This window comes from Pogona vitticeps, chromosome 12, assembly GCF_051106095.1.
Source record: "Pogona vitticeps strain Pit_001003342236 chromosome 12, PviZW2.1, whole genome shotgun sequence".
NCBI lineage: Eukaryota > Metazoa > Chordata > Lepidosauria > Squamata > Agamidae > Pogona > Pogona vitticeps.
In genome coordinates this window covers 24,013,297-24,029,414 of record NC_135794.1, presented here as the reverse complement: position 1 = coordinate 24,029,414, position 16,118 = coordinate 24,013,297, and the positions used below count along the sequence as shown (strand labels likewise).

At 44.9% G+C, this 16,118-nt stretch overlaps 1 protein-coding gene across 1 annotated transcript in view; it reads left to right on the top strand.

Annotated features, from left to right (window-relative positions):
- The first annotated feature begins 10,849 nt into the window (after positions 1–10,849).
- Positions 10,850–16,118, top strand: part of PDE8A (phosphodiesterase 8A) — a 99,021-nt gene continuing 93,752 nt past the window's right edge. Inside the window, exon 1 of the mRNA XM_072981604.2 lies at positions 10,850–10,965. Within this exon, the coding sequence (XP_072837705.2) occupies positions 10,900–10,965 (66 nt within the window). The 5' untranslated portion in view covers positions 10,850–10,899. The remainder of the gene's footprint in view (positions 10,966–16,118) is intronic.

Sequence of the window (16,118 nt, the reverse complement as noted above, 5' to 3'; positions counted from 1 at the left end):
GCCAGGAAATAGCTTGTACCCAACAAGCAGTCCAAAAGGTGAGCAACAGGCCTGTAGGACCACACCCTAAATTTCCACTGAAATTAATGGGGCTTAAGTCCTAATCACTTCATCTGGATGAAGAGGAAGCTCATAGACAGAGTCATGGAGCACCATACCCTGAAATTTAGCCTATGTCTGGGTGAGAGCGTTTAAATACTGTATTTGGATGACATACACGTGCCAGAACCCTTCATAACTAAGCAGCCTAACCTGTGTGGTTGGGTCATGCAGGTGAGCTTCAGGATTCCAGCCGTTGGCCTCTCCGGAAGAGAGATTTCCAAAATCTGGTCCATTCCCTTTCTGTATGGGTTTTGCAACCTTAAAACACCCCAGGTGTACCTCTGAACGGCGTCATGTGCGAAAGGGCTCTTAGCTAAATTTGTCCAAAGTTGCAACTCGGTCATCAGCAGTAAGCACAGGTCTTGTGGGTGGCTGGCTGGCTTTTTGAAAAGACTTCCTTCACATCTGGAAACCCTTTTATTTACCTTCCTTCTCAGGACGTACGAAACTTGACGCTTCCCCCTGGGGCTCCTCAAGAGTTCCACGGCGGGTAACATTACACGTCTACCTCTGTATGAAATTCTATCAAAAAGGCAGCTAGAAACATGAGACCTGAGTTTACATCTACCCTTTCTTTCCACTTGGTAATTTGTGTTTGTGTTTATGTTGTTGGATGTATACACCGCACCTCTTAAATTTTCAAAGCATGACTTAGAAGGCATATATCTTACATGGACCCAATTTTTTAAAAAAAAGAAAACTAATTTTATCTTTAAGTCTATTGAAATGAGCTTGCTCTCCCCTACCCCCAAAAGTTGCATTGTGCCTTATGTAGATTTTGGCAGTAACTAAGCAAGGATGGAGACATTTGGGGACTACAGCATCCATCATCCCTAACTCAAAGCCATATTGGCTGGGGTTGATGGGAATTTTCCTTCAACAGCATGTGGAAGGCTGATCTTCTCCCTGGTGATTTTGATTTGAGCAAGATTTAGACTTAGCAGCACCTCTTCCAAGGGAGAAGGCCCTTAAAAGGATGGTTAGAATGGAGGACTCTATCCTTCCTGCTAAAGGACAAGTGGCCACTCTACCTCTGATCTAGCAGGCCTTCCTCTCGCCTATGTACAGTGTCATATGCATAAGATATTTTAGAGAGGAGGGGTGTGTGTGTTTGTGCAGCCCCACACCAGGCTGAAATGGTGGCTTGCAGGAATGGCCTGGATCTCACACCATGACGTGGGACCTTTTCCTCATTTTCTCATTAGGAAAAAGTGCCATCCCATCCTTTTCCCGGAGAACATTCTATACCTCAACTGGGAGGGGAAAAATGATCTGTATTAGGACTGTTTGAGAGCAAGAGAGGGAGGGAGGGAGAAAAATCCATGCATATTCAGAGTTCTAAACGTATTTGAAAAATGGCAAGTGGCCATATTAAGCACCCTTACCTTATTAATGTAAGGCTCACATTAATATTTGAAATCCCCAAATGTCTCCATTTAGCCACCTTGTTCCCCCAGCTTTTGGCTAAATTGCTCTAGTTTGACTAGTACTTTTTCTAAAAAAGCAGTTCTACCTTAACCCTACGCTTTCCTGACCACTGAATATTTGATACATATATATCTTTTGCTTTTTCTTTTACTATTTTTCTCTTTTGCGTGCGAATACATTTCATGAACTTGTTTACATAAACTAAGGTGTCTTTATTAATAATAATAATACTTAGCAAAAAAAATACAAATAAAGGAGATCTCAGAATACCTGCTGGTGCTGTAAGCTAATTTTTTTTTTTAAAAAAATTGATTTCCTCGATATGTATTTTTTAAAATGCGAATAAAACACATTTGCTTTTGTGAAGTTTTGGTGCTGCTCAATTTGTGTATCAGGGACACTTTGTTGATATTCTGAGTCTGACATCCAACTTTTTTTGGCTTCCGGCTGGATTGCCTTTACCACCTCTTACTGTAGTCCAGTGGCTGAGAAGATGGAAAGACTTTAATTTCCTGTTCATGTGAATGAATGGGGTGGTGAAGCCGTAGGAATACTGGATCATTCCACGAGGGGGCAGTATAGTAACACTGATCGGTCTTCATCCCATCATTAAGGAGGTTTTTCCATTGGTTTTTTTCCCTTTCGTTATGTTCCTTAATTTGCGTTCGTCTTGAAACATGAATCGAATAATGCAAACAGATTGCATGCATGAGAGAGGGGGAACTACACAATGTCCAGAAACAGCACACTCAAAATTGCTTTTCAAGATGCACAAGGAACTGTGTAATATGTAAATTAGGCTTTGCTCCTTCCTGTAAGGGGACGTACGTGAGTCAATTTCTTCCCATTTTTGTGTTTGAGTTAAATTAGGCTGAGAGGTGGCGAGCAGCTCAAGGCCCTGTCGGGGTTGGAACCCTGGCCTCCTTGAGCGAGCGTCTCACCGCTCCACACAAATACGCCCCAAAGACCTGGGACCCTCCCGTTGTCTCTAGGACCTTCCCTGCCAAAGTGGCCCTTTTATCCACGGTCACTGAAGCAATGCTTGTACTACAAGCCAGTGCCTCTTATAAGAAGTGATCCTCCAACTGTGGAACCTTATTCCCAATGAAATGTGTCAGGTGCCACAAAACTCTCTGCTGTTTCTGTTGCATCAGACAAAAAAGCACAGCTCCCTAAGAAACCTCCTCGTGTTGACAACAAAGGACGTTCCCATGGGGAATTCCTTCATCTTGTAAATCTTTCCTAAGATGTATGGATTGATATGGGTGTGTACGAATGTGTGCGAGAGGCGCACAGCACCTTTTATGTGCTTTCCCACACTAGCCCCGGATCTCTGCCTTGAAGCTTATCTTGAGGGGACTATTCAAACCTCGCTTTGCTGTTTGCTCCTGCCATTAACGTTGCAGATCAACCTGTTCTTATAAATCGGTTTGCATGCTCCTGGGAACAAGATGCTCCTGAGGGGAGATAACAACAAGTAAACTTTGAAGGAAGGGGTCTGTATCAATCTCAAAGCAAGGCCTTGGAGAAAATGCATTGGACAAAAATTCACCTCAGGGAAGCGTGCAATAGAAGACAGTAATGCTGGGAAAAAACGGGCCACAGGAAAAGAGGAAAACCAAATACAAAGTGGATTGGCTTAATAGAAGAATTTGCAGCTGGGATTTTGCAAGAGAGGAGCAAGGATGTTAACGACTGGACATTCCAGAGGTCACTCACTCATAGGTCACCATAAGTCGGAGGCCACTTGACAGCAGCAACTGCAGAGCATTTGCAAGAGCGTTTTAATCGATTTGTTTATTGAATGTTTACCCTGCCTTTCCACCTCGCATAGCAGCCAAGGCAGCTAACAACCAAATCCAAATTTAAAAATGCCCAAATATAATAAAAAGACACACAGAGAAAACACCCTTAACGCACAGCGAGTAAAAGAAAAGAGTGTGTGTGCCAGGAGAAAGAGTTTGCTTCCTCCCTGCGTGTTGTATCCGCAGTCGGGCGCTCTGCTTAAATGTTAAATGGCAGTTTGCATGCAGTCACACACTTAACTGTCATGTCCAGCTGACTTCCAGGACCTCTTGATTTTTATTGCTTAAGGATTGAATCAACAGCAACACTCAATGGGAACGGCGTGGAAGGATCATTGCCTGAAGGTCTTGTCCACCTGGAATGAATCAGTATAAGTCAGTTTGACTTAGGGTGACCATTTCCAGGGTTTTCTAGGTACACGGAAGTGGTTTACCAGCATTTTCTCTGGGGTGCTTTGGGACGGTGCAGCTTGCCCACGGCCACACAGGCTAGCTCATCTCGTATGAGGAGGCACCATGGGGGAATCGAACTCCCAACCTCTGGCTCCGCAGCCAGAGACCTAAACCACTGAGCTATTCAACTTACATCTACATTCACTACTTGACCTTCATCAAAGACCACTGCCCCCATCAAGAGACATCCCACGCAAGGCTGATCAAGGAAGGTTGTTGTCTGATGCTCAGATTCCCACAGGAACCCTTCTCTGGTCAAGTTACCAGGCTTCTGGCTGACGTCTCGAGGGAACTGCCCTGTTTCTCCAGGCCACTTGGCAGGCACTAGGATCTCAAGAGGAAGGGTGCAGGAGGAGGAGAATGTTTGATTTTTGTGACAGAGGCTTTTAGGCTCGGGTGCTCATTCCCAGGCTGTGGCATGCCTCACTAACAGAAAGCCAAAGTGCTTGCTTGTGTGTTGTGCTTGCTCCCTTCCCAACTCTTGCCTGCCTTGCCTCTGTGACATCACAAGGCCCCTCCCCTTGTGAGATTCTTGAGGAAGGAGAGGCTCCAGAATCAGCTGTTCTCTTCCTGCTATTTTAACAGGCATGGCATGAGTTTCTAAGTGCCTGCTGCCCTTTGCAATTGCACCCCAAGGGATCTGCAGCAACCCTCATACTAGCAGTGGCTCCGACTCTATTTTAAAGTACTCATTTGTATGTGTGACCAGAGTGGGATGGCCATCTGAGACTGAAAGATGGCCTTTTGATGTCACCTCAAATGCTATACTTGAGATGCTAGCAAACAAAGTGCAAGTAACTCAAGAGATATGTCTATAAACTGCAGGTTTTCACTGCAGGGAAAACTCACAAGCCTCTCCAGAAGCAAGAAAAGTGGACATAACCAGCATGGCTCTGCTTTTGATCCATCTCGAAGGGTCAAAACCCAGCAACCAAGCCAACTTTTCTGCGGTTGAGGATAGTGGCAAGTGAGCCCAACGACACCCTTCCACTCTGGTTCTTCGCCAACTGCTGCTGAAAGACAGAGTGGATGTTGGAGGTAGTAGCCATCATTTCTTCTCATCAGCCATTGGCAGCTCGGTCAGGCTGCTAAGAATCTGTCACGTCTAAATAATGGCAACTCTTGCTAAGTTCCGCTGAATTATGTGCTGTGCAGAAAGTAGTACTTTGTTTTATGGCTGTTTTGCTGCTTTGGATAACCCCAGGAGAAGCGGGAAGTTCTCTCTCAATGCATTCTTCATGTCATGCATAATTTTTAATCCTCCCTCTAAATCATCCTCCCACCTCTTACTCACCATTCTTTCAGACTCACAGAGGGTCTAAGCTGCACCCGTCTTATTTCTGCAGGCCAAGCTGCAGAGAAAAACTGAGCGCAAGTCCAATAATACTGGCAGTCGTGGCGTAGCTTCCTTACCTTGCAGAAAAAAAAAGGAAAGAAAAAAGGAAAAAAAAAGAAAAGAAAAGGGAAAAACAAACAAAAAAATAACACATGGCGCTGGGGGGAAAAAGGATGTGTCTTCTGAAATCTCAGTTTCCTGTGTGGAACGATTAAAACCTTAGCCACAGCCTTTAGAGAGAGTGAGTAACAGCCATTAACTGGTCTCAAGATACATTTGTTGTCTGGCTTTCTACACAGCCTGGGAACATGAGGACAATTCCCCCCCCCCGAATCCTGCCCCCCCCTCCCAGTCACTATGGCCTTGAGCGATGCTGCCTATGGGGGATTCTGGTTACCTGCAACCCCTCAAAATTTACTTTTCGGAGCTTCTGCTTTTCAAAACTCCTCCAAAGCCCCAATCCCTATGGGAGCCTCGCTCAGACAAAGCAAGAGTTCAGCGCAAGGCCGTACGACAGCCAGGTAGGCTCGTTGGACTAATTTTGTTCCATGGAGAGGAAAGGTTGCGAATTGATTTATAAAGCCAGCTGCTAGCACTGCGGTTGACCTTGAAAAAGAACCAAAATAAACCAGTTATCAACAACACAAAGCAATTTGAAATTTCAGGTTGGCCGGCTGCCTCTTCCCTTCCCAGAATGAACCAACTCAGTAGGGAATTTGCAAGTGAGTTAAAAATGTGGATATCGAGGTCTTTATAAGGAGTGGAAGAAAACCGCATTTGGCCCTTCGGTGAGCGCCAATGTGGGCCCAACAGGGAACATGCCTACGTTCCCTGAAGCCTTCAGTTTTATTTAAGGACCTGTCCGGTGAAGGACAGCCCGTTGGGCTAAGACTGCAAGCGGCCGACAACTTGTTTTTCACCAGCGGTCAGCTTCCATCATCCCCTGGGCTCCAGCGCTCCCTATTTATGTGGAGGGTGGCCACGTGCCCCCTTTTTGGGAGAGCAAGTCTCTGTTGTAAGGGCTGTTGGGGAACAATCTTCCTTTCGAAGGTGTCCTCTGAGTCTGGTTTAGAGAGAAAGCAGGTCTAAGGGGGAGGGAGAGCCAGACCAGGAAGAGACCCATCATCCTCAATAAGCAGCACCTGCTCAGCAAAATCAGCCTGCAATTCTTGCTCGGTTCCACCTGGCCGTGAGGTGTTCTAGAGCCATGTAAGTCCTCAAGCCGTTGCTAATTTTGCCTCCATATATAGACAATAGCATTTATGATTGTAATGCAAACCAGTATTCTCTCTTTGTTGGCATGCGCCTCGCTTTTCTGGTAAGGTCTAATTTTGGGTTTCCCTGGTTTTGGGCTGTTAGCAATGATCCTCCTGGTTCTGGTTTCTTGGGCATTGGCCGAAAAAAGACCTGATTAGCAGGGCCTGGTGAGGATGGTGGTGCTTGAGGGCCCCCCTCTTGGCCCCGAGGTTAAATCTGAGGGAGGGGGTAAGGATAAAACGGCCACATAAATTGCAAAATAAAAAAATAAATAAACAAAATGTAGAGAGGAATGTGGGAAAGTTACATTTGAAAAGTTATTTTTGGACTCCTGTTTTTTTGGATGTTGTCCAGTTCCCACTATCTCAGACTGTCTGTCCCCTTAATGCTGAAATAAGATTGGATTGCCAGTCTGAGCATGATCTACCTCGCAGGGTTGTTGTGAGGAAAAAGAGGGAAGGGGGAAAGAAAGCCACGTCGGCCACCTCAAGCTCCCTTCAAGAAAGGCAAGGATCAACTTGTAACCAGTCAAAATAAATAAATTTCCAAACTAGAAACAAACCAAAGAATTTGTCCCTGAGGTAAGATAAATAATGATAGCACTGAATATTTTCCCCCTCTCACAAAGGACATGGACTTCCCCTGAAATTCTGATGCACACCCATGACTCTCTACACACACCAGCCTCACTTTCTGCTCATAACTACAAAGCCCATCCCTAGAAGCTAAAACCCATTATAATTCTACTTGTTTTAATGTGATGAGCTGCCTTCAATCCCGTTACCGGGCGAAAGGCATCCCACCACATGGATACTAAGTAAATAAATAAAATAAATATTTTTTTTCTTGAGGCCAATTCAGCAAGACCTTTATGACTGGAAAACTGCAAACAAAGCCTGTTTGTTGTTGTTGAAGATTTGTTTATTTACCTATGGATCCCATCTTTCCACTACTAGGTACTGTAGACCAGATGGGCGGGATATAAATCAAATAAATAAATAAAAATAAAATAAAATACTGCCCGAGGCTGCTGGCCCTCATCCTAAATGATAAGGAGAACCACAGGTAAATCCAAAGGCTTTGGTTGGTGGGGTGTCTGCCGTGCAGGGCTGGGCTGGCCCTGCTGTTGGGTTGGGGGAGGCGGCCGCCTCAGGCAAAAAAAAAAAAAGGGGGGGAGGGCGGGGCCTCCTGCCTGGGCAGCAAGCGGCTGATTGGTTCTTCCTGCTCTTTTATGGCGGGAAAAGGGTGTCAAGAATGGGAAGATTTGCCTCAGGTGTCCGAAGACCTGGGCGGGCTTTGGGGAGCAACGACCCTGGACTTGGGAGAGCCTTTGGCGTTTCCCAAGGCTCCCTCAGCCGTCCTCCGCTTTATTTTATTTTCTAATTTTATGGGGGCTGCCTGGCGAACTGAGGCAATAGGTCACGGAAGATTCTGGAAGACCTGCCCGGGCGCCTCACCCACAGGCTCGACCTGTTTCTCCACACGGCCCCGGGACCGGCTGGCGAAGAGGATGCCTGCCTGGACAGAGAGAGCCAGACCTTCTCCTCAGGACCGCCACCATTTTTAATATGGTTATATTAAAAACTATATATAGTTTTTAAAAGGGTGTGATGTGGGCCACACACCCACTCCTTGCTTGGTTGCCCTTTGGCTTGCCAACCTGGTAGCAAAATGGGGGCAAAGACTCCTCCTTCTTTAGACACCCCCTCCAGTTGCTCTGGGTGCAAAAGATGTGGCAGAGAAGATGGAGCAGCTCCTCAGCTGGAGGGTGTGGGACAGGATGTGTGTGTGTGTGTGTGTGTGTGTGAGAGAGAGATTGATTGATTGATTGATTGATTGATTGATTGATTGATTGATTGACGGAGAAGGTGCAATGCCATGAAACCAGCCTCATTTGGCCTCAGCCTAAATCTTCCCCCCCCCCCAGGTTGGAGAGGGGAAAATGTAACGTGGGAGCCATTCAGCAAGGGAGAGGCAGGCTCGGCGAGTCAGAATCGTGCCCACCTCTGGGGACCATGGGAGTTGTAGTCCAGCCTAGCTTGGGGAACAGTGGAAAAAAACACAGTGGAGGGAATGGATCAGCCTCTTTCGCTGCTCTCCCCTCCCTCGGGGCTCCTTCAGGGAAGCGGAGTTCCTCCCGGCTCCCTTCGAAAAGGTGGCTTCATTAAAGCGATTTGAAGTGCACCCTTCACAGGCCTGTCTGACCTTTCCGGCTCTTTGATCATTTTCTTTGTTAATCCCAAAAGTGGGCCAAGATCCCTGGGAGGGAAGTGGGTCTTGTCATCGAAGACGGCAGACCGAAAGAGGGAGCGTGACCTGTGAGGGGGAAAATGGCCCTGAGGAGGAGGAGGAGGAGGAGGAGGAGGAAGGCTGGACCACCTCAGATTTTGCCCCAGGAAGCTGGGATGAAGCCACTTCAGAGGCAAAGGATTGAAGAGGCAGCGATTCTCTCAGCCGGGGGGGGGGGGGATAAATATTCCCTCCTTCAGTGGCACATGGGTTTCCTTTCTCACAGGACTGATTTCCTCTCCCTTATTCTGAGGGAAATCTCCCACCCGAGGTGCCCATAGGGCAATTCTGCTTGTGTGCAATATGTTTTATTTTCTTTTATGTTTCTTATTGCATCTCACCTTTCCTTCAGTGACCTCAAGGTGGCATCCATGGCTTTCTTCCCTCTGCCCTCCACCCCATGCTTTAGGCTCACGACAACCCTGTGGGGTAGGTCGGGCGGAGAAAGTGTTAGCAGGGCAGCCGGTTCAGCTAGTGAATTTCATTTGTCAGGTGGGGGGTTTGAACTCGGATCTCCCCACCTAATGCTTTAACAACAGTATCACAATCTCTTTCTCTCCATACTCAAATGCAAATTGGCTAACTGCTCCCTCAATTAACTGATTAAAAGTGGTTTTTTTTTAAAGCTGGGAATTAGTGCAATTTTGTTAGTGAAGAGCCTCATTTAAAATAAAACTCAGGAAGGAAGAAAAGGAGCGAGCAAGACAATATAATTCCTGTCTAACAGTAAAAGGAAAGCTTTATCACTGGAATGTCATCCCAGCCATGGAATCATCTCCATAATGAGGTGCCTCAGAAATATGTTTTTCAAATGCCAGGTTAAGACATTTTAATTTCTCCAAGCATTTTAATTTAAGAAATGCTTGCACTGCCTTTATAGCTAATGTTATTGTTTGTCATGGTTTCATTTCATAGGTATGATAGACATAGGTGTAGTTGTGGATGTAGGAGTAACTATAGATAGACATAGACAGACATATCATATTTAGACTGATATTTCCCCAGTTCCTTGTTCACTATCCTTAGACTCTTCCCTACAAATCTCCTCTTTCCAGGCTCTTTCCCCTTCAGGTATCCCTACCCTCCTGTCTTGTGGTCCTTTATTCAGAAAACTAGGGAGATGGGGATACCGGTTGGAGGAATATGCATCTTTATCTGTTTCTCTATCCCAGAATGTCTGCAGGGACTTTTCCAGGAGGGTGAAAACCTGCCTAGTGATATGTTAATATAAATTGCATGTATAGTTCACACCATTAGCATAGAAGTGCATCTCCCTGTAGACATCAAAATAAGAGTAGGATCCTCGGAGATGAAATAACCATTTATCTTCTCCCAGATACCCATATCAATGGGATGTCTAGTGAAACAGTAAGAGTTACTTCACTATAATTATAGTTGGCTAGTGGGCAATGCTTCAAGCATCAAGTGCAGCTTTTGGAGGGCCTGTACATTACTTTCACTGTCCTTCAATTTATGGCATCTTTGCTGCTCACTAGTGTGTGTTTATATATTTGGAGAAGAAATGTGTCAAATAAATTAAAACAAAATAAATAATAAACCTCGCCTTTCCATTCCAAGGTTCTTCTCATCCAAGCACAATATTTACTCAATGAGATACTAAAGCTGAAATGTATGTTTGACTATTACCTCGGTGACGTGAAGGGATTGGTTGCCAAGCAACCTTGCTTCTATTTTTTTAAAAAAAACACCATATATACAAATCTATAGTCCAGAATTGCTCTAAGATCAGAGGGGAGTGGCCAACCTGGTGAATTGTATCTGACTTAGAAACTAGCTTTTCTCAAGTGTTCTGGTCTGATAGAGACACACACATGATCTCTCTCTTTTCCCACCTCTGTATATGTGAGCGTGTGTTTTAAAGAGGATGGATTTATAGAGTAAGACTACCACAGGGATTTCTGTGCACAACAGGATCAGTCAGTCCAGAGAGAGAAGGGAAACACGCTCGTACAAACACATTATAAAAAAAAACAAACCCTGGCATGCTCCTTGGGAAACCTATGAAGCGTGATTTGAAAATCTAGGATTACACCGAGTGGACTTTGAAAACAAACCACAAGGAAATACAACCCCGTGAGGTGCTTACAAGAAGCCGTTGGGTTCAACTGTCCTACTCTACTGAAGAGGGTTTCTGTGTTTTGTTCCCCTTCCTGTGCAGGGCTGTTTAATGTTTACACTGGAAGTCCACGTACTTGAAGTCAAGAAAGCATGGAAGAAACTGAAGGGACAGTTACCCTGGAAAAGAGACGTGTTCGCAATGGCCCCTGGTACAAGGTGGGAGAAAAAGACCGTGTTTCTTTACTCGTAAGATATGGGGAGAGCAGACAAGTTGGATGGTGCTAGACCTGAGTGGCGGCTGTAAAATCTTGTTTTTATTATGTGTTGACATGGGGAGATGGGAATGGATTGATCGATCCATTGATCTGCTGCCTTTTAAATGGGTTGAGGGCAAGATGGAAAGCTTTTCCACTTTTTATTGTGTGTCACTCTGGAATCACGGGTATCAATCCGCACCTTTTCCTGGAGCTCTGTGTCAACACAGCTCTCCTCTCAAGCTGCAGTTGTAAACAGTTGTTCTTCAAAAATGATAAAACTCTAGAACACAGTGAAACTTTGAAAGCTGAGCCTATGCTCTCACATGATATCTGAATGGGGGGGGGGAAGCATCTCTGGCATATGTAGGATGTACAGTTCTCTGCAAACATACTCCACCCTGTAAACATTTTATGTGTTGTGTGAAATTGGAAATCTAACCTTACAGTTGCTTTTGAGGGGCGGAGAGGTGCCATTTAATCATTGTGAGCAGGGCCGGCCCTACTGTAAGACAAACTGGATCAAGTGCTGCTAGTGATGAATGTTAAGGCATGGGGAAGGACTCGTGGGAGTCTTCTGCCATTTCATTCTAAGTTCTCTGGGTATTTTTCCCTCTCTAAGAGCGGAGTTGTACCATGGAGCTGCCAAGTTAAGAATATTTCATTTCACTGAGATCCCAAGGCCAAAACGTCTCTCTCACAGGCCGGGAGGCAAAGATTAGAAGGGAACCAGAAGTGCTTTGGGGCTCATTGATTATGAATGTAGGCACAAGGCGGATCTGGGCCCAGAATCAAAGTGAAAATCAGCTGGCCAGCTAAGATGGCAACTAAGAACCCGCAGTTTCCAGATGGGTGGAAAATCACATCCAATATTTGAAAACATGCATGAAAGAAATAAGACTTTCTCTCATCCGGGAAACTGTTGCCCCAAAATTTGCTCCCTAGCCTGGAGACCTGAGAAAGCTTAGCAATTTTTGAGATTCCTGCCAGCACGCTGAGATCTGGTAAGCCTCTACTCCATGCAGCTTGCCATGTTGCTCCCTTCACTATCTGGCTGTCCTCTGGTGTCTGCTCTCCAACAGCCAGTCCTGATGCAAGAGCCAGTGGACTTAGCTTCAGGGTGGAGAATGAAACGAGAAAACAGAAGAGAGGTCGTTTGGCAGCAAGTTGTACCAGCCTTGCCACCGTTGTGAAGAGCTCTGAGTGGCACTGTGTATTTTACAGAGCTCGTAAAATTTCTTCCAAGAAACATTGCCAAATGCTCGCGTGTTGTTTTCTATAGCTTAGGCCCCCGGCAGCGAAAAAAGGTCTAGGCAGACACCTCTTCCTTTGAGGGTAATCCCAGTGACGTCAGCGAAACAACTCCAGATAATGTGGTTTGAAAGAAGCAGATTAAAGGAATCTCAACTGGAGTGCAGCTACTTCTGGAAAAGACAGGTGGATTGCATTTATTGTTTATGCCTTGCAAGTGTGTGTAAGTGTGCATGTGTTTGTTTCTGGGTCCTTGTGTTGGCTTCACAGCACTAACTTACAACTGCCATCAGCCCATTGTAAAAGCAGCTGCCAGCGAGCTGAAGCGAGCCGGCGGTTACATGATTTTTCATTTTTTGCAGGATATTTCTCTAGTGCCTTGGCCCTCCTTGGCCTGTTGGGAGTAGTAGCAACGACTCTGCTTTCAAATTCACTGCCAAATTATTTTCTGTTTGTTGGCTGTACTTCTAATCTAATCTGGTTGCTTTTAATGACCTTGTCCTGGGCTCACCTATTGAGTACATGGGTCATTTTGACGGCTAGTTTAAAAAAAGAAACCAAGTTGTGGGGGGTAGTGGAGGGGGAAAGAACCCCTCCCCAGATGGTTTCCTTTGAGTGAGAAGACTGACAGTTTGCCAATTTGGACAGGTTCAAGTGCTTATATTAATCTCATCCTGTTTCATGAGCAAAAAAGATTAAGCTTTCAAGACCTGAGCACATGATGTCGGTTTATTCTTTATTTATTTATTTTTTGGTCCCTGTTTGGAGAGAAAAAAAAAAGAATTGATTTATGGTTGAGTGCAGTGCTGACAGCCTATAACTGCATAGATACGGGCAATTACACAACAACGTCGACCAACTGTTAATTTGTACTGTAATCCTTCGAGTGTATCAACAGAAACAATGTTCTGTGCTTCTGTGTATGAACAAGACCTGTGGGAATTAAAACCGCTGTTTCCTCACAATCCCGCTAGACCAGTAGCTCCCAACCTTGGGTTCTCAGGTGTTCTTGAATGGCCACTCCCAGAAACCCCAGCTAGCGGTGAAGGCTTCTGGGAGTTTTAGTCCAGGAACATCTGGGGGCCCAAGGTTGGAATCACTGCACTAGAAGGATGTGTGTGCATATATGTGTGTGTGTATATATATGCAGAGCTTCTCCTTAAGTGCAACACAATCTAGCATGTTTACAACTATACCTGGGAAATAGTTTTGAATTAAGATTTAGAAGATTTAGAAGATTCACTAGCCATCATGTAAGATCCTACAGATCTATAGTATAGAATGACAGTCCCTAAAAATTCTGCTCATAATATGGTGTGGTTACAATCTGTGCCTATCCGTTTGAGACAGCATCTTAGTCACAAATAGGGTAGCCATTTCTATCATAGTGAGAGGTATTATGGAGGACAGTCCAATATCTGAAAGGATTTTCTGATTGTATTGATCGATACTGGATACAACCAGAATCTGATTGATTCTGGTGGTATCCAATAGTCTAGTTTGTAAAGCCAGAACCCCCAGGAAGCCAGGAGGAAAGGATGTCGAGAGAGAGAAACTGGGTGACACATGAAGCTGTCAGACAGGTCGCTTACTCACAGTATGTATCATCTTTCTATTTAAATGAAAGTCATCCTTTCCAAAATTGCGCCTCTCTCTATAGATGAGACGCTTTAGGCTTCTGGCTCGTCTTTTGGTGATAACAGAAAGAAAAAACAGATTACTGCAGCATGTTTAAGGCATTTATTTCAGTGTGATCTTTTGTAAATATACTTCTCCAGGCACGATGACGGCAAATTGTATATAAGCTGCCATGTGTGAAAAACAACATTTATTTGTGTGCGACCGTTTTCCTTCTTTTTATTGCATTAAGTGGCCACCTGAATCACAAATGCAGTTTGATCTGTAATAACTATGCATGTTTCAGTGGAAACAGGTTTGGATGGATTTTTGTTAGGACATATCTCTGTATTTGAGATCAGGTTGAAGATGGACCTTGACAAGGACACTGGGTCTATTCACCAATGCCTTTTCCACCTGCACCTGGTGTTGGAGAGTTTTGAATTTTGCATAAACAACCTCTAGCAATGCAGCAGAATTGTAGGGACTTAGAGAGCAGAATTAACTTCAAGCCTCCCCCAGAGTAGACTTCTTTTTATTGTCTCATCAACTGGCACTTACAGTCTCAATAGCTCACTCTGAGACATTGTTAAGAGAAAGAATGACAAGGTTTCATTTACATACTGTTGAATTGACCTGAAACAGCATGCGGTACAAAAATGACTGCTTGCTGTGGTAGGCCCCAAAAGACTCACACTTTCTGCTTTCCTCAAATTAACTGCACTAACTGCTAACTGCATAGCAGCATAACCTACTAACTTCCAGCAGACTAAAAAGAAAGGGAAAGAGACACTTTAGCAGAGAGGTGTGTCTGTCTTCAAAATCAGAGGCAGGGAGGGAACAATTGGTTATTGTTGGATTAATTGACAGCCACCCCAGCCCAATGGTCAATGCAGGGTATGATTGCAGTTTTTGGAGTAAGGGAGGCAGAAATTCCCTGGATCTGTCAAAGGCCTGTTCTGCCTACTTATTAGTAGCTCTGTGTGTGGGTGTGTGTGCAGGAGTCTGGTGGATAAGTCCTGCTGGCTGAAACCAGTGCGAGAAGAAGGGCATTTTAATAAGTACCGAAGGAACTTTCAGATTGTTTTAGATAAGGAGTTTAGTGATTAACCTACTGAAATATCTGATCTTGAAGAACAACAAGCAAAAGCTTTCCTGCTTTCATGGCTTGCTGGAGAATGAATTGCTCCAGTACCAAACGGAGATATTTTGAAAGGGTGATCAAAGCGTATTCGCCTCCTGTCTTCCTTCTCCCCTCTGCGCTCTCTGCTGCTCAGATGGAAGGCTTCAGGGTTTGGACTCCGGGCAGGAGGTTCCTTTCTGTGTCACCTTCTCCTGGATTCTTTCTCTTGCTCATAACGCAGGACGATATTCAGAGACTTTTTAGAACGTATTTGGGGTTGGCTTTCTGCAGATTTGCCATTTTGGATTTTCTGTCCTAGGCATGGATGTTGTAGATTCTGTCCCTCTTCTGCGCCCTTCCCGTGTTCTTCTGCTAGCTTTAAATGGAGTTCCTTCTAGAACCTGGGGCAACTCTGAGTTCTCCCCAGCTGTTCTTCTGAGCTTTTTAATTTGAGTGGGTTGCTTTGATTATTTTTTACTATGATTATGTAAACATGCACTCATTACCCTCATTTTCTAAAACAGATTATTTCACAATTTATGGTGTCTTCTTCATACAATACGGTATAAAAGCCTGTTTTTTGGTCTAACAATAAACTAATGTTGGGGAACCTTTGATCACCTCTGTGACTTATACCTCTCATGATCTCTGATCCTTGGCTATGCTGAGAAGGGCTGATAAGACCAAGACATCAAACAGCCCAGGCATTTACTATCTCTGTACTAAAACACTGTGTAATAATCATCATCATCAAGTCAATTCTGACTTATGGCTGGGCTTTCCAAGTAGAGAGTACTCAGAAGTGTTTTCCTCTTCCCTTCTTCTGGGGGTGTCCTGGGACTGTGCAGCTTGCCCAAGGTTACCTAGGATGGCTCTTCTCCCAGGAGGCCCCGTGGGGAATTGAACTCCCAACCTTTGACTACACAGCCAGGGACCTAAATCACTAAGTTATCCAGCAAGCTAATTCCGACTTATGGCGAACCTTCCCACGGTTTTCCAGGTAGAGAATATATGGAAGTGGTTCACCATTCCCATCTTCTGGGGTTATTCTGGGACTGTGCAGCCTGCCCAAGGCTACCTAGGCTGGCTCTTCTCCCAGGAGGCACACAGTGAGGGAATCGAAA